Here is a 19235-nt window from a genome sequence, read left to right as displayed (position 1 = left end):
GAAACAATGTCCCTTTCTGCTGTCAGTAAATGTGTCCATATTAAACCGGCCGAATTTGATATATTATTACCACACCTCTATGATCTTAGGAAGAAGTCATGTTTAGATATGCCATATTAATAAGGTGTTTGTAACCTTGAGGAAAATCAATCGTTGGGACTTTAAATAACCTTGGCTAAAGTCAATCCGTGTGAACTTAATTGAAGTTCAATCTCGCACTTTGAACTTAATTGCCAGCCTTCCATTCCCGCCTGATAAATGAACAAATTGAAGATTTTATATTTAGAAGTTAAATTTCATAAGAAATTATATATATATAAACCCTGTGACTTTGACGCAAATGCCAAAATATGTCGATACTTAATTATTCGTTTGACAAAGTATGTACCCGCTGTTGGTTTCCTTAAACACTGCCGACTTAATTATGGACAGATAACCATCGGTAATATCATGGTTTATGACAAATCCATGGTCTTCATAAACAGGCAGGTATTGTTTTCACGACAATGAGGTCATTAACAGTGATAATTCAGGCTTGCATTCCAGTGTACATTATTATAGTTAATTAATACACTGACGTCAGGTTGCTATATAGATAAAAATCACTCAATATCTTGCCGGCTTTAACAGCATAATACCAAGTAACTTTAAACAGAGGATACAGACATACTGAAAATTATACTACGGATCTATGATAATTGACGTTTTAAAGAGTAAGTATGAACAATATTTGTTTGATTATATATTTATAAATCTGCTTTACACTGTGATCTTTATATAATATAATCTATATAAAAATCATATATAAAGGAAAGTACATGTAATCATATTGGTTGATTCACCTTTTTGACGATTTCATGACACAACGATTAGATTGCCCCTATCATTTCACCACATAATGTGTAATTCAAAAAGTGAAATATAGGTATACTTGTGTCGTGTCTTCTTGTATACTTCATACCCGCAACATACCGCATACAGGGAGGCCGTCCTTATGCTGTTAATAGGACGTTGATAGCAAAATAATATGACTTCTCATATATCATATGGATCCTTTATTATTTATCTGATGTGTTTTAATTGTGCTGTTACAGGGTCTTTCGATTTCACAAAACAGCGTTATGGATGGAGCAGTTCACTACTGTGACCTTTAATTGAAACAAAATACCACACTGAACCATGTAGCAACAGTTTAACATATGATCGCGCTGTCCTGATTGTGAACATGGAATATACAATTCTTTTCACTGTGATTCTCTGTATATGGGCAATGCCAGCAGTAGAGACGACATGCGTGATTGAGCCATACACACGCATCACATCCTATGGTACATATATTCACTTAGGTGATATGCTCGCATGTTACCAGGACCAAACCAATATCATGCCTAGTTTTCCAGAGTACAACCAGACTATTAAATTACTGGCATTCTATGGCAAGTGGGTGATGAGACATTTGCACAAAAGCTTGTTATCTGGAATACCTTTCATGGAACGGTTACAACTGCAGAACATAGGACTGCAACATCTGTCCTGTGATGTATTTACCAACATCAGAGACGAATTGACGATTCTTAACCTCGATGACAACATGCTGACTCATTTCCCTGCATGCTCAGTCAATACTCTGTACCGCCTGAAGGAACTGACTTTAAGTAAAAACTTTATCAACTGTATTCCCGAGCACACTTTACCAAATTTCTTAGAAATTTTGGATGTCTCGTACAACCAAATAAGTGTAGTAATACCATGCCATGTCCACATACATCCACAACGAGAATCTGCTGAAAACTTTCAATATAAGCGGCAATAATCTAAGTAGTATCAACAAGAATGAACTCCAACAGTTTTCAACGTTGCAAATTCTTGACGCCAGTGAAAATAGGCTTGTTTATATCCATCCGAGGTCATTTATAACACCAGGTGAACACCTTCTGGTCATCGACCTATCACAGAACCAACTGACCAGTACTATTTGGTTGGCTTTAGAGAATTTACAACGCGTACAAAATCTCAACTTGTCACACAACCAAATAGACCGCATCGATGATAATGTAATATCCAGTATAGAGAGCCTTAACACATTTGATATATCATACAACATGGTTGCTGAGATAAAAACAGTATTCAGTTACCATCAGACATTTCAGGGCCTGTATTTTCAGCATAATCGGATAACAAAGGTTAATGAACGTATACTTTCTGCAGGAACACTATTGATGCATGGCTTTCATCTTGATTTGTCATTTATAATCTACTGACCAGTGTATATATCTCACTATGGATCTTTGCGTCCGATGTACATTTTCTATTCATCACAATAAACTACGTACAATGCTCCTTCTTCCTAGTAGGAATAGCTATTTTTGGTTAATTGACATATCTTTCAATTTGTTCGAAAAAGTACCTCAAATCATACCAAACTGTATTTTTTTTAACGGATCTCATAATCCGTTTTCTACAGAAAGTGTAATGGAATTGATCAACTTAAATTTTACAAAACCACCATTCTTTTCGTATAATAACATCTTGAGAAACACGACCTTTATGTGTTATCAATCTTCCATCCCAGACAATGAACTCTTTGATATCAGAGACACTTTGGATCTGGCAGACAATTGTGTTCCTTCTGAATTCCTGTGTCATCTGCAAATCTTTTCAGGTAATTTAAATGCATATTTAAATCTGGACAGGAATAAAATATTGACCTTACCTAAATGTTCATTTAATTTTAGTAGTAGTTATCAAGCGCATTTTTTTTGTCTCTGAAGGGAAACAACATCAATTTTGTGGATGAATTTTTCATTTGAGACAAAATGTCGAAACTGATAAAATTAGACGTGGCTGAGAACAACCTGAACTTTTCAAGTGTACAGACTCTTTTAAGCAATCGCCGAAATCTATTGTATTTGAAAAAGTGGGAGCTTGGTCCCAACACACACTTTTATCTTAACATTCGCTACACCAACATTACCACAGAGCGTAACTGTTGGATACCAACGTTACAATGTCACTGTCTACATCCCTAATCCATTGAGGTGCCGTAACTGCCAGAGGTACGGCCATCCTGAGAGCAATTGTAGACGGAAAATGGTATGTCAGTACTGTGGCCGTGAAGGTCACGACGAAAAAGACGAATGTGACATTGTCAACCGTCACTGCGTCAATTGCGGGGGTGACCATGCTGCGTCTGCTCGCACCTGTCCTGCCTGGACTCGGGAGAGGGAGATATTACGGGTCAAATATACCCAAGGTGTCTCTTTCCCCGAGGCTAGGAGGATAGTCGAGCGATCAGACCTGAATGTGGCAACCTATGCTCAGATCACCTGCGCAAAAACGCCTGTTGACAGTGTCACCGTCAAACATGCGTCGGTCCAGGCCTTGGTTGACAAGCCTAACTGGGACAATGATGTCCCAGATATGGCTGATGCTAAGGCCTGTAAAGTAATCATTGGGGACCCGAACAGGTTCAAGTCGGGTCCATCTAAACCACAACAAAAACCACCTGCTGGGCCACCTGGAGCTAAAACGCCAATCCCACCGGCGTCTCCAGGACTTACACAACACCAAATTCAAACACCGAACATCAGAAAAAAAGTTACCGCCGCTCGTCATAGACGTGCTACATCTTCACCGTCTATTGACGTTAAAAAACTCCCTGATAAAGCAAAGCGTCCAGCAAATACACCACCGCAGGAGCAACGCCAGACAAAAACCACCAAGGTAAAGCTGGCGAGGCTCCCTGCACTAAACAACAAACCCAGTAAGGGATCAGATGACCCTATCCTTGGACGGAACATCTATGATGTTCTATCGGACGACAGCGAGTTTGGTGACAATACATTTATCGCCACCAAACAACCTGCTTCGAGCAGTCCTGTCGGTCCGACAAAGTATCCTCAAGGATCAACATAGAGACAAACACTATCATACAATGGAACATACGCGGATTTAAAGCGAACATAGAAGAATTAAAACATCTTATACAAACAAAAAAACCCATCCATATTCTGCCTTCAAGAAATAATGCTGAAAGACACCATCAATCTCCGACAATTTACACTATACACCAAAACTCCAACAACAGGTGGCCGCCCATCAGGTGGTGTGGCGGTGGCGGTGCATAAAAACGTTCCTCACAGACACATTCAGCTAAATACCACCTTACAAGCTGTTGCTGTAAGCGCAACTCTTCACCGAAAAATAACAGTCTGTTCTATATATTTACCTCCAAATACTCCATTTAGTTGTGATGAACTGAGTAACATCGTATCACAACTACCAGTGCCATATATATTATCATGGGTGACTTTAACGGTCATAATAGCCTCTGGGGCTCCCCAGGCACTGACGATAGAGGTAGACGTATCGAAGATTTTATTAATAAAAACAGCTTATGTCTTTATAACACCAATGCCCCAACATATTTACACCCTGCCTCTGGCTCGCTTACCCACATTGATCTATCGTTGTGCCATCCATCAATTCTTCTGGATTATGATTGGATGGTCAACGATGATCTCTGTGGGAGCGATCACTTTCCAATTATACTTAAAAACATAGGGTCACCAAAACTTGAGGAGCCTATTCCTCGTTGGAATCTACATAAGGCGGACTGGGTTCAATTTAAAAATTTGTGCGCAGAGGAGCTCATTGAGGATAAATTTTTGAACCTCGATGACCCCATTAAAATTTTCACAGAAGCGCTCACTTCTATCGCTACAAAAACCATACCAAAATCCGTGCCAAAACCTACAAAGTTTCGTCTCTCAAATGATTCATTTATCAATAGATTTGGTAGAAATTCCGCTCTGAGGCGGTACTTGGCTTCGCCAACCGTCTCAAACTATAACAATTTTAAAATTTGGAGAGCAAAAGCTCGAAGGTCTATCAAATCCGACAAGAAAAGTACTTGGAAAGAGTACGTCTCAAAAATTAATTCCAATACATCTTCGAAGAAAGTTTGGGAAATGATTGGTAAAATCAGTGGGAAAAGAAAAGCAACACCATCCTCCCACCTCATTAACAACAATAAAATATTTTCTTCAAAATCCGAAATAGCTGATGCCTTTGCCAAAAATTTTGCTAAAAATTCATCCATCAAAAATCATTCCAAAAGATTTCAAAAATTTAAAAAGGAAAAGGAAAAGAGACGACTTAATTTTAAATCCTCCAATAGTGAAAGTTACAATAGGCCTTTCGAGTTACCAGAATTGCTCGAGTCCCTTGAGAAATCAAAGGACTCGGCAGCTGGACCAGACGAAATTCCATATATGTTTTTAAAACAATTACCAGACTCTTCACTAAAATGTCTTTTAACTATATTTAATCAAGTTTACTCTTCTGGCAAAATTCCCGAGTCTTGGAAGGAATCTACTATTATACCCCTTCCGAAGCCCGGGAAAGATGCTACCGATGCCAATAACTATCGTCCTATTCCATTGACGAGTTGTATTTGTAAAACTCTAGAACGTATGATAAATACCAGATTAGTTTGGTTCCTGGAATCAAACAATATTTTAAAGTCCTTTGCAAAGCGGCTTTAGAAACCGCAGGGGAACGGTAGACCACTTAGTTAGACTAGAAACATTTATACGAGAAGCATTTGCCAAGAAAGAACATCTTGTGGCCGTATTCTTTGACCTTGAAAAGGCATACGACACAACTTGGCAATATGGAATCATGAACGATCTCCATGATATCTCTATACGTGGTAATTTGCCTAAGTTTATATCAAATTTTATATCTGACAGGCATTTCAAAGTTCGAACGGGTTCAACTTATTCAGAAACAGAAACACAGGAGATGGGCGTCCCTCAGGGTGGTATCTTGTCCGTCACACTTTTTGGACTAAAAATTAACAGCATAACCAAATGTCTTGGCCAATCTACGGAAGGGTCTCTATTTGTGGATGATTTCTTGATCTGTTACAGATAAAAAAAACATGCACACTATAGAACGGCAACTACAACAATGTTTAGGCAAATTACAAAATTGGGCTGACGAAAATGGCTTTAGATTTTCAAGATCAAAAACTGTCTGTATGCACTTCTGTCAAAAACGAAAACCACACAATGATCCTGACCTCACACTCAATGGAATTAAAATTCCAGTAGTTGAACAAACTAAATTTCTTGGACTAATATTTGATTCGAAACTGTCCTTTGTTCCACATATCAAACATCTGAAGGATAAGTGCTCGAAGGCGCTGAACATTCTACGAGTTCTTTCCCATTCTGATTGGGGTGCAGACCGTGAAATGCTTCTACGTATCTATCGGGCACTTATTAGATCAAAACTTGACTACGGATCTATTGTCTATGGATCGGCTCGCAGCTCCTATCTACAGATGCTTGACCCTATACAGAATCAGGGACTGCGTCTCGCACTTGGAGCTTTTCGAACAACACCTGTGAAGAGTCTCCATGTGGAAGCTAATGAGCCATCTCTAGACGATCGACGAAAGAAATTATCATTACAGTATGCTGCTCAACTGAAATTCAACCCCAATAATACTGCATTTAACCTTGTATTCAATTCACAACATCAAGAAATATTTACACAAAATCAAAAGCTCATACCAACATTTGGCATCAGAATTTCAAAATTTTTGCTGGAACTTAATATAACTTTCGACACCATTGACGAGTACACCATATCGGATGTACCACCATGGCTCATTCAAACACCTGATATCAATTTATCTCTACATGAGAGGGCAAAATCCAGTGCATTACCCGAAGAACACAAATCCTCCTTTCGGGAGTGCATTAGGGCTTTCCCTGACCATGTTCAGATCTACACTGACGGATCAAAAGATGGTGATAAAGTTGCGGCAGCGTGCTATACATCTAATCACTGCTCCTCTATCCGACTCCCGGATATTGCCTCCATTTTCTATGCGGAAGCATGTGCTATCGGTCTGGCGCTTGACCATATCGAAGAACACCGCATTGAAAAGGCAATCATCTGTTCAGACTCTCTTTCGGTTCTTCAGGCTTTGAAATCAAGAAGTCCTAGAAATACTCTAATCCAAAATCTTTTAATCCGAACATTTCGATTATCTTCTAAAACTCAAATTACTTATCTCTGGATTCCCAGTCATGTGGGTATAAAGGGGAATGAACAGGCTGATAAAGCAGCTAAGACTGCTCTTCGCCTAGCACAAACAGATTTGAAACTACCATACACCGACATCAAACCTTCAATTCAGTCAGCCATCAAACACCATTGGCAACAAAGGTGGTCTACCGAAACAAACAATAAACTGTTTAAAATTCAACCTACACTTAATCCTAAACTGTCCAGTCGGAGAGACCGCAGAGAGGAAGTTGTTCTCTCTCGGCTCCGAACTGGACACACATATTTTACACATTCCTATCTATTGAGAGGGGAGGATCCTCCAACATGCCATGCATGTGATTCTCCTCTCACAGTGGAGCATATTTTATTGCATTGTATTGATTTTAAACACATACGAGATAAATACTACGATGTCTCCGACATGTACACTTTGTTTCATGCCGTGAGACATAATCGTATTTTTAATTATCTCAAAGAGATCGGTATTTTAAGCAAAATATGAACGTTTTCTCATCATACATCGTATCAACTCAACATTTCATCGTTTCATCAACATTGTGCATGAGTTTTCTCATGTGTTTTAGCCAAATTTATTTTATCCCATGCAAACCTTTTTTTATCAAATTAACGTTTACAATCTGTGTTTTAGTCCTTACTTGATTTTTCTTACCCTGAACTTTTATCCTGATATTAATGCATGACTTGTAGTTTGGCCCTAAATGACCTTAGTTGTCGATGGGCCGTAAAACTCTAACAAACAAACAAACAAAAATATTGTATTTGAATATATCCTTTAATAATCTACATCGACTGCCTCCCATTGAATTATCTCTTTTCAAAACTTTTTACGTTTTCCATATTCAATGGTTTCAACATAACCATATGAATAGTTTTGTCGACATTTGCAATAATGCGTTAAAACATGTCACGCCATTACGAATAATAGTAGCTGATAATCGATATACTCTACAGTTATTGACATTCACATTTTCTCTTCTTTCATCAGACAATGAAATAGAATTGCTAACAGATGTATTGGATTTGCATGGTTCCTTAAACCAGGACGGCTTATGGTATTATAATATGCCGCCAGTAAAATTTGTCTTTGATTTTAGCAGAAATAGAATAACCGAGATTTCACATCTATATAATTGCTCAGTACCTTATTTTACAGAGCAGGCGTTGGTAGTGGTAAACGTAACCCAGAACCGTATGTCAGAATTCCCCAGTTGTGCTATTCTCTCAGATAGTAACTGCCTCGGGGAAATAATTCTTTATCTTGATTTTTCCAAGAATTTATTCCTAGCCCTACCAAGAAATGAAACGTGTGTGATTGACAAAGTTGAAATGTTAAATGTCAGTCATAACCGTTTCACCGAGATACCACAACCAATTGCAAACTTGTCTACCCTCCGTTACCTTAACATGGGTAGTAACAAAATCTCCACTATTTCGCGAAGCGCTTTTATTGGACTTCCTAATTTAAAAGAACTAGATTTGAGTTTTAATAGTCTAACAACATTCCCTGACAGTATAAAAAGTCTTTCGCGATTGCAAACATTAAATCTTGTTGGAAACAACATCTTGACTATCCCAGATGGCAGTTCGTCCTTGTGGCCGTCTTTGTCTGTGTTCCATTTCCATGGCAACCCTTTGCTCTGTTCCTGCTCTGTTGCGTGGTTGAGGAACTACACAATCACTACAGACCAAATCCAGTGTAAGTATCCGTCTGCGCTCGAGGGCAACATGACTACTTGTCTCGTTGACCCACTTTGTGTTACAAATACAAGCGTATATTCTTCAAAGGAGAATATTCAAGCTTGTGGGACAGGATTAGTAGTGAAAAGCGAAGATCAAAGCATCACATGGGACCTTTCGTTAGCTCCGGTGCACACCACACCGCAATCCAATGCGGAGGTTGACGTTTTCAGGGACTGTCGGAAAGTAGCTAAATTTTCATCAGTAAAAGGCGATAACTCAACACTTTTGGACTATGCTGATGAAGTAGGGGATGTTGTGTGTGTAACATTGTCTGATAAAACCTGGATTAGTAACATCACAAGATGCTTGGTTCTGGATCGAACAAGAACTCGGCCAGTGGTACAAAATGTTACAATAGGCCAACATTCTGTACAAAAGGAAGTAGAAACCCCACATTATATCTACATCGGCATAATTGTTGCTCTTTCCGTTCTTCTAATCACTGCAACATGTGTAGGTCTTGGAATCCACATCGTACATAAAAGACGTCAAAGTGTTTCCAATCAGAGCAGAAGTGTACCCAACCTTTCAGGGCAAATTAATACAGAATATGAAAACTACAACGAGGGAGATATATCGCTAACTACTTACTCTAACACCGAAGTAAAGCGTTACTATGAGTCTACACAATTAGATACCTCTATGTGACTGGGTGTGTATGTTTGGTGACAAGATTAGATAGAAGTTCTATTCAAGATACCAATATATCTGAAAATCTTATCTATATATGTGTGGCTAAAGCATCATTTAAAACAAGTATTTTCTATGTTTAAGCAACTTCAACTTGAAAGTTGTAATTTAATAGTGGATATTAATATAATCCAGATAATTGTTATTGATAATTCGTTGGCGTTTTAGCATCACCACAAAACCCTCTCTTTTTCATAAAAGAAAACTTAATATTTCATGTCTTTGCATTCCTAATTGCTGTGTTCGTTAATTATTCATACATTTTATAATTAAGAAGTGTTACATGATTTAGGAGATACACTGTATTATTGATAATATATAAATATTATGTTTTTTTAATTAAAGTGTGTAAATCGTGAACTGTTCATTGTATTCAGTATTCACTGGAATGTGTTATTATTTACTCACACATGCATGTCAAGCAAGCGAACCATGTCGTTTTCTTCTGATGGCAATTAATTGTGCATTTGTCAATATAGTGCCATTCATTGCTACAGTCAGGAAAAACATGACCAGCTAAAGGGGTTTTGAGAAGATAATGAACAGGTGCATACAAATGGCAAGTACAGGGTGTCCCAAAAAACATGTTCCGAGTTTGACGCTTTATAAAAACAGATTTGACAGACGGAGGAATTTGATCTATATACTATTGAGAAGGTAGTATTCTGCTCTGTACAACGATATATAACAACCCGGACAAATATCTTTTTGTTAATACTTATATTGATTTTATTTTAGAAAATCAATAACTTTCATTTAACAAATGGGCGCAACATGATGAATTCTGTCCCTGAAATTCCTCACCACCTCACAATTCTGTAAATCTACTTCCTGGAGATGGACTGCATACCTGGGTGACATTTTCATAACATTTCATTTACTAATTAAAAGTAGGGGAACCGCATTGTAGAGTTCAATATCTTCAGCCTGAATCTTCATGGTGCTAGAAAGTCACCAAAATGTGACATCATCGATGATGTCATCATTTCTATTATGACGTCATAACACAAAATGATGTTTTATTTACATTTCTACCCAATTAAGTTAAATTTGGTTTCTCCTGCTTTCCAAATCATTTTGAATTTTCATAAAAAGTTTAGTATTGCAAAAGTTATTACCTGTCAAAGTTGGGACATGTTTTTGGGACACCCTGTATATGTGGACTTTTTAAGGCAAGTACTATCTATCAAAAAAATATGAAATGAAAAAAAAAACATTGCTAGCCTACCATTCCATTCGTTGGAAGATATTTTAGCCAATCCCAACATAATTGCTAGTGGTGACAGAAGTACAGTTCGCACCCTGCAGCTATTAATGCCACATCAGTCTAGTATCAAATATACCAAGTATATGATCCGAATTGATATCGCTCACCTGCTACCTGGTGATCATCAAACATACCATAGGCAGAAGTTTGTCAAGTTAAGATTTTTCTAGTTGACCTAGATAAATTTAAATAATGGTCAAGTTCCCTTTCGTGAACAAACAAGCAACAGTAGTCCTTCATCCCAACTAGGGATATAGAGAATTATACGCGTATGCGTAATTATGGAGTGTGAGAATGATCACTGGAAATTACTGAGACAAAGAGATTACCAACTTTTTTGTCAAAATCTGAAATGCCCATATGAGAGATTTAATGTTTTTCTGTTTTTCGATTAGTTCCAATATGCAATAAGGACATTGGAATTCTGATACAATTTATTGTGTTGAAAAACAGAACAAGAATTTTGTAATTTGTGTTATTCTAAAAGTGAAATATGGGTATACTTGTGTTGTGTCTTCTTATATACTTCATACCCGCAACACACCGCATACACGAGGCCGTCCTTACATGACCCAGGCTGTTAATAGGATGTTACTTAATCAAACAAAGAAATATGTGTTCTCCTATAATATTATATTTACCCTTTAATATGTATCTGATGTTTTTTAATTGTGCTGTCTTTAGATTTAACATAACAACGTTATAGATGGAGAATTTCATTACTGTGATCTTGAATTGGAACACAATTCGACACTGAACCAAGTAACAACAGTTTAACATATGATCGCGCTGTCCTGATTGTGTGTTGGATATCATAAACATGGAATATATAATTATTTTCACTGTGATTCTCTGTGCATGGACAATGCCAGCAGTAGAGACGACATGCGTGATTGAGCCATACACACACATCGCATACAATGGTACATACATTCACTACGGTTGAAAAACAGAACAAGAATTTTTTCAGGTCAGGTCAAATTGACCTGAAGATATTTTCCTGCTCTCACATAGATTTACTGGAAATGTTTACCACAGTCTCACAAAATACACATACATAACAGGCAGAGAAATGAGTACTTGATCCGATGGTAACAGAATGGTGTACATTGGAAGAAACAATATAATGTTCCTTTCTGCTGTCAGTAAATGTGTCCATATTAAACAGACTGAATTTCCAGTTTTAATTGTCCTTTAACTGGAACATTAACTCTTGACCTGTGTTTACAACTATCATACTTATTGTGTGATATATTATAACCACACCTCTACGATCTTAGGAAGAAGTCGTGTATCAAAATATCATGTTGGTAAAATGTTCCTAACCTTGAACAAAGTCAATCCGTGTGACTTTAAATTACTTTGAATAAAGTAAATCCTTGTGAATTGAACTGAAGGTTAATGTCGCCCTTTGAACTTTATTAGCAGTCCTTCATTCCGGCGTGATAATGAATTAATTGAAGATGTTATAATAAGTTAAATTTCTTAAGAAATTATATATATATGAACCCTGTGACTTTGCCCCGAGATGACTCACTTTATGCAAATGCCAAAATATGTCGATACTAATTATTCGTTTGACAATGTAGGTACCCGCCTGTGGTTTCCTTAAATATTATTTAATTATGGACAGATAACCATCGGTAATATCATCGTGTATGGCAAATACATGGTCTTCATAAACAGGCAGGTATTGTTTACACGACAATGAAGTCATTAATACAGTGATATTTTTGGCTTGCATTCCAGTGCACATTATTATAGTTAAACAATACATGACGTCAGGTTCGACAATGTTCTTGAGATCGTCCCTATGTTGGTTTGAGTTTATTGTCGAATAGTTGTTAATACTCTGGATGTTCTTGTGTCCGGAAATCTGAAAGGATAAAAAAAATGCAAAAATATGCAAGTGATTCGTAAAAAAGTTACAGTAGCCCTACTGTACCGAAATATTTGTGATGGGATGTATTTTCTTAAATAAAGGTAAGTCTGCATTAAAAACATACATTTTGTTATTATTTTTAACGTACAAGAATATTTATTAATACCTGCATAATCTGATTGGGAGGCAACCCGTTATCATTCAACTTCTGTACAAGATACTTTCTTGCGCTATGGTTCGTGAGGCGCTTTCCATTTCCCCCTGTTTTGCTCGTCAAGCCTAAAACATTTTTATTGCAAATATTGAAAAATCCTGTATCACGGGTCATAATTCAGTAATCATTTAGTATTAAAGTGCAAATAACCAGGACAATCGACCTTGACCTGTTGTGTGAAATTTTGAAATGCAACATGACATCGTGTACTGTTTCAGTACACACTGTAATACATTGTATAGCCTGTGTACAATCTGAAAGGGGCGGGGCTTAGTTTTTGTTACTTTGTTGACAGCAGCTGTTTATTATAATGGAAGTTTAGGATGAATTCATAAAATATTACCTGCATTTTCTGCCATTGTAGTCATGAATCTTCCCAGTTTATTTACGCCGACAGGCTGGCACTTAAACCACCTGCTAGATTTGTCCATGTTTGTATTAGTGGCGATATAATAGGGTGCATCATCATGGCAGTATGTTGGCGGACGGCGAGATTGGTAGACCTTATAAGTGGCGACAGGGCGGCGTGATGGGGTTTTAGGGGTAGCCGAGGCGCGCGGGGGACGGCCCTTACATTCTTAGGATTTGATCCAGGCCTTGTTTTAGTTTGCCGTTCACGAAATTCAATGTACTCATTATTCTCTGAATCTTTACATAGCTTAATATCCCCCCAACACATATCCCTGTGTTCAGTAACACCTCGCATGCCAAAATGCACAGTATTTAGAAACCAAACTGTTCTTAACAAACTGTCAGGGTTGTGTGAACCAAGTTGACCTACGTCATACAATTTATCTATGTCTTTGTCTGAAACAGCATCAGCCCTCTTTTCTAAATTTCCCTTTCCCTCTCGTTTTAGCTTTTTTTGCTTAGATTTGATAACCTCCATTACCTTAGAAAACTCTACACTTGTTGTTAGTTGTTTGCCGTAATCTTTCGATTTCAAATACCGATCAATGCTACATGCCATGTTTCTAATGGTAGCAGGTTCATATTCCTTTCCATGATTGTTTCTAACATTCATAAAAAAGATACAAAGTAACTTGTTCAGCTGAACTGGCGGAATCGATTCTAATGGCCTGTTTTCCTTGAGAACACACTGAAAAAAATCTCGTACTTTTTTCATATCTAAATCAGTTTTTTTCTTAGTGTTTTTGTTGACCTCTGAAGCAATGAATCTGTCAACATCAAAATCTTCTAATGAATCTTTGTCTGACAAATATGGATCATGGGGCTTATCAACTGGGGGTGTTAATGTACTCTGAATGGTTTCCGATATCGTGACAGATCTAACGTTAGTTTGTGATATTGTAACGTCGCGACCTGGGCATGACGGTATGACGTCGAACCGATACCGGGCTTCAGTTGCTATTTTGCCTGAATCAAACTGAATTTCAAATCGGTCGAAACCATAATTAGTGTCTGCCTTTGAAATAGACTTGATTACTCCCCTTTCCCCGTCACATAGCTTCACTCTGTCGCCAATATTGACCAAATCTTCGTCCATCGCAGCCATGATGTTGACGTTGAAAGCAGACGACGTAAACATTGATCACGTGGGGTAGAAAAAGTAGTACCGGTCAAAGGTCAATTTCTCCACCAATCAAAACGCCGGAAGGTTATATTCCACTAGTGGAATATCAATATATATAATCAACGGTGTGTACATATAACCAATGGCCTGAGAGTTGAATAAATCGACACATTGTGGTAGAAATATTTATAAATCTGCTTTACACTGTGATCTTTATATAATATCTGTATAAAACATATATAAAGGAAAGTAATCATACTGGTTGAATCACCTGTTGGACGATTTCATGACACAACGATCAGATTGCCCCTATCATTTCACCACATAACGTGTAATTCAAAAAGTGAAATATGGGTATACTTGTGTCGTGTCTTCTTGTATACTTCATTCCCGCAACACACCACATACAGGAGGCCGTCCTTACAAGACCCAGGCTGTTAATAGGACGTTGATAGCAAAATAATATGAGTTCTCATATATCATATGGATCCTTTATTATTTATCTGATGTGTTTTAATTGTGCTGTTTCAGGGTCTTTTGATTTCACAAAACAACGTTATGGATGGAGCATTTCACTACTGTGATCTTTAATTGGAACAAAATACCACACTGAACCATGTAGCAATAGTTTAACATATGATCGCGCTGTCCTGATTGTAAACATGGAATACACAATTCTTTTCACTGTGATTCTCTGTGCATGGACAATGCCATCAGTAGAGACGACATGCGTGATTGAGCCATACACACACATCACATACAATGGCACATACATTCACTTAGGTGATATGCTTGCATGTTACCAGGACCAAACCAATACCATGCCTAGTTTTCCAGAGTACAACCAGACTTTTAAATCACTGGCATTCTATGGCAAGTGGGTGATGAGACATTTGCACAAAAGCTTGTTATCTGGAATACCTTTCATGGAACGGTTACAACTGCAAAACATAGGACTGCAACATCTGTCCTGTGATGTATTTACCAACATCAGAGACGAATTGACGATTCTTAACCTCGATGACAACATGCTGACTCATTTCCCTGCATGCTCAGTCAATACTCTGTACCGTCTGAAGGAACTGACTTTAAGTAAAAACTTTATCAACTGTATTCCCGAACACAGTTTACCAAATTTCTTAGAAACTTTGGATGTATCGTACAACCAAATAAGTGTAGTAAACCATGCCGTGTCCACAGATATCCACAACGAGAATCTGCTGAAAACTTTCAATATAAGCGGCAATAATCTAAGTAGTATCAACAAGAATGAACTCCAACAGTTTTCAACGTTGCAAATTCTTGACGCCAGTGAAAATAGGCTTGTTTATATCCATCCGAGGTCATTTATAACATCAGGTGAACACCTTCTGGTAATCGACCTATCACAGAACCAACTGACCACTACTATTTGGTTGGCTTTAGAGAACTTACAACGCGTACAAAATCTCAACTTGTCACACAACCAAATAGACCGCATCGATGATAATGTAATATCCAGTATAGAAAGCCTTAACACATTTGATATATCATACAACATGGTTACTGAGATAGAAACAGTATTCAGTTACCATCAGACATTTCAGGGCCTGTATTTTCAGCATAATCGGATAACAAAGGTTACTGAACTTTTACTTGCTGCAGGAACACAATTTATGCATGGCTTTCATCTTGATTTGTCATTTAATCTACTGACCAATGTATATATCATCATGAGTCATTGTCACGTATGTACGTTTTCTATTCATCACAATAAACTACATACAATGATCCTCCGTCCTAGTAGGAATAGCTATTTTCGGTTAATTGACATATCTTTCAATGTGTTAGAAAAAGTACCTCAATTCTTACCATCCTTTAGAGTTTTAAACGGATCCCATAATCCGTTTTCTACAGAAAGTGTAATGGCATTGCTCATGTCTCTTTATAAACGGGATTCATTTGATGTGTCTCTTTATAATCCGCATTCATTTTATGATATTATCTTAAGAAACACGACCTTTATGTGTTATCAATCTTCCATCCCAGTAAATGCTCTCTTTGCTGTCGAAGGCACTTTGGATCTGGCAGACAATTGTGTTCCCCTTGAATTCCTGTGTCACCTGCAAACCTATTACAATATATATGTAAATCTCGACAGGAATAAATTAGTGGCCTTACCTAAATGTTCATTTAATATGTCATTGTGGACATTGTCTTTGAAGGGAAACGACATCAATTTTCTGGATGATTTTTTCATTTGGGACGAAATGACGCAACTGATAAATCTAGACTTGGCTGAGAACAACCTGAACTTTTCAAGTGTCCAGACTCTTTTAAGCAATCGCCGAAATCTGTTGTATTTGAATATGTCCTTTAATAATCTACATCGACTGCCTCCCATTGAATTATCTCTTTTCGAAGAATGTTATTCCAATCACTATATGCATTGTTTTTACGGGAACCATATGAATAGTTTTGTCGACATTAGCAATAATGCGTTAAAACATGTCACGCCATTACGAATAATAGTAGCTGATAATCAATATTATCTACATTTATTGGCATTCACATTTTCTCTTCTTTCATTCGACAATGAAATAGAATTGCTCACAGATGTATTGAATTTGCATGGTTCCTTACACCAGGACGGCCTATGGTATTATAATAAGCCGTCAGTAAAATTTGTCTTTGATTTTAGCAGAAATAGAATAACCGAGATTTCACATCTATATAATTGCTCAGTACCTGATTTTACAGGGCAGGCGTTGGTAGTGGTAAACGTAACCCAGAACCGTATGTCAGAATTCCCCAGTTGTGCTATTCTCTCAGATAGTAACTGCCTCGGGGAAATAATTCTTTATCTTGATTTTTCCAAGAATTTCTTCCTAGCCCTACCAAGAAATGAAACGTGTGTGATTGACAAAGTTGAAATGTTAAATGTCAGTCATAATCTTTTCACCGAGATACCACAACCAATTGCAAACTCGTCTACCCTCCGTTACCTTAACATGGGTAGTAACAAAATCTCAACTATTTCGCGAAGCGCTTTTATTGGACTTCCTAATTTAAAAGAACTAGATTTGAGTTTTAATCGTCTAACAACATTCCCTGACAGTATAAAAAGTCTATCGCGATTGCAAACATTAAATCTTGTTGGAAACAACATCTTGACTATCCCAGATGGCAGTTCGTCCTTGTGGCCGTCTTTGTCTGTGTTCCATTTCCATGGCAACCCTTTGCTCTGTTCCTGCTCTGTTGCGTGGTTGAGGAACTACACAATCACTACAGACCAAATCCAGTGTAAGTATCCGTCTGCGCTCGAGGGCAACATGACTACTTGTCTCGTTGACCCACTTTGTGTTACAAATACAAGCGTATATTCTTCAAAAGAGAACATTCAAGCTTGTGGGACAGGATTAGTAGTGAAAAGCGAAGATCAAAGCATCACATGGGACCTTTCGTTAGCTCCGGTGCACACCACACCGCAATCCAATGCGGAGGTTGACGTTTTTAGGGACTGTCGGAAAGTAGCCAAATTTTCATCAGTAAAAGGCGGTAACTCAACACTTTTGGACTATGCTGATGAAGTAGGGGATGTTGTGTGTGTAACATTGTCTGATAAAACCTGGATTAGTAACATCACAAGATGCTTGGTTGTAGATCGAACAAGAACTCGTCCAGTGGTGCAAAATGTTACAACAGGTCAATCTTCTGTACAAGAGGAAGTAGAAACTCCACATTATATCTACATCGGAATAATTGTTGCTCTTTCCGTTCTTCTGATCACTGCAACATGTGTAGGTCTTGGAATCCACATCGTACATAAAAGACGTCAAAGTGTTTCCAATCAGAGCAGAAGTGTACCCAACCTTTCAGGGCAAATTAATACAGAATATGAAAACTACAACGAGGGAGATATATCGCTAACTACTTACTCTAACACTGAAGTAAAGCGTTACTATGAGTCTACACAGTTAGATACCTCTATTTGACTGGGTGTGTATGATTAGTGACAAGCTTAGATAGAAGTTCTATTCAAGATACCAATATATCTGAAAATCTTATCTATATATGTGTGGCTAAAGCATCATTTAAAACAAGTATTTTCTATGTTTAAGCAACTTCAACTTGAAAGATGTAATTTAATAGTGGATATTAATATAATCCAGATAATTGTTATTGAAAATTCCTTGGCGTTTTAGCATCACCACAAAACCCTCTCTTTTTCATAAAAGAAAACTTAATATTTCATGTCTTTGCATTCCTAATGGCTGTGTTCGTTAAATATTCATACATTTTATAATTAAGAAGTGTAACATGATTTAGGAGATACACTGTATTATTGATAATATCTAAATATTATGGGTTTTTTTAATTAAAGTGTGTAAATCGTGAACTGTTCATTGTATTCAGTATTCACTGGAATCTGTTATTATTTACTCACACATGCATGCCAAGCAAGCGAACCATGTCGTTTTCTTCTGATGGCAATTAATTGTGCATTTGTCAATATAGTGCCATTTATTGCTACAGTCAGGAAAAACATGACCAGCTAAAGGGGTTTTGAGAAGATAATGAACAGGTGCATACAAATGGTAAGTACAGGGTGTCCCAAAAAACATGTTCTTAGTTTGACGCTTTATAAAAACTGATTTGACCGACGGAGGAATTTGATCCATATACCATTGAGAAGGTAGTATTCTGCTCTGTACAACGATATATAACAACCCGGACAAATATCTTTTTGTTAATACTTATATTGATTTTTTTTTAGAAAATCAATAACTTTCATTTAACAAATGGGCGCAACATGATGAATTCT

General features: G+C 37.4%; 3 protein-coding genes across 5 annotated transcripts; 2 read left to right on the top strand and 1 right to left on the bottom strand.

Moving 5' to 3' along the window:
- Positions 1 to 590: 590 nt before the first annotated feature.
- On the top strand, positions 591 to 18717 carry LOC138307510 (uncharacterized). Of its 2 annotated transcripts, none has more exons than XR_011205997.1 (2): positions 591 to 713; positions 1095 to 2908. XR_011205997.1 is itself a non-coding variant. In XM_069248297.1 (2 exons), the coding sequence occupies exon 2, from the start codon at positions 15094 to 15096 to the stop codon at positions 18403 to 18405; it is 3312 nt and encodes a 1103-aa protein (XP_069104398.1). In that variant the 5' UTR covers positions 591 to 713; positions 14963 to 15093; the 3' UTR covers positions 18406 to 18717. The 2 variants fall into 2 exon arrangements, 1 of the variants encoding a protein (XP_069104398.1); XM_069248297.1 differs by lacking the exon at positions 1095 to 2908 and adding an exon at positions 14963 to 18717.
- Positions 7857 to 9886, top strand: LOC138307515 (slit homolog 3 protein-like). The gene has a single exon (XM_069248304.1). The coding sequence runs from the start codon at positions 7966 to 7968 to the stop codon at positions 9490 to 9492; it is 1527 nt and encodes a 508-aa protein (XP_069104405.1). The 5' UTR covers positions 7857 to 7965; the 3' UTR covers positions 9493 to 9886.
- LOC138307518 (transcriptional regulator QRICH1-like) lies at positions 12612 to 14620 on the bottom strand. 2 transcript variants are annotated; one of them, XM_069248309.1, is made up of 3 exons: positions 13241 to 14620; positions 12850 to 12962; positions 12612 to 12677 (listed from the first exon to the last, which is right to left on the bottom strand). In XM_069248309.1, the coding sequence occupies exon 1, from the start codon at positions 14444 to 14446 to the stop codon at positions 13283 to 13285; it is 1164 nt and encodes a 387-aa protein (XP_069104410.1). In that variant the 5' UTR covers positions 14447 to 14620; the 3' UTR covers positions 12612 to 12677; positions 12850 to 12962; positions 13241 to 13282. The 2 variants fall into 2 exon arrangements, with proteins under 2 accessions (XP_069104410.1, XP_069104409.1); XM_069248308.1 differs by having other exon boundaries at positions 12850 to 14620.
- Positions 18718 to 19235: the final 518 nt, after the last annotated feature.

The sequence above is a fragment of the Argopecten irradians genome, chromosome 14 (genome assembly GCF_041381155.1).
Source record: "Argopecten irradians isolate NY chromosome 14, Ai_NY, whole genome shotgun sequence".
Classification (NCBI taxonomy): Eukaryota; Metazoa; Mollusca; class Bivalvia; order Pectinida; family Pectinidae; genus Argopecten; species Argopecten irradians.
Note: the sequence above shows the minus strand (reverse complement) of the source record. Positions and strands in the feature narration are given on the sequence as shown.

Coding starts and splice junctions, on each gene's coding strand:
- LOC138307510 (XM_069248297.1), top strand. CDS start 15,094: ATGGAATACACAATTCTTTTCACTGTGATTCTCTGTGCATGGACAATG.
- LOC138307518 (XM_069248308.1), bottom strand. CDS start 14,446: ATGTTTACGTCGTCTGCTTTCAACGTCAACATCATGGCTGCGATGGAC.
- LOC138307515 (XM_069248304.1), top strand. CDS start 7,966: ATGAATAGTTTTGTCGACATTTGCAATAATGCGTTAAAACATGTCACG.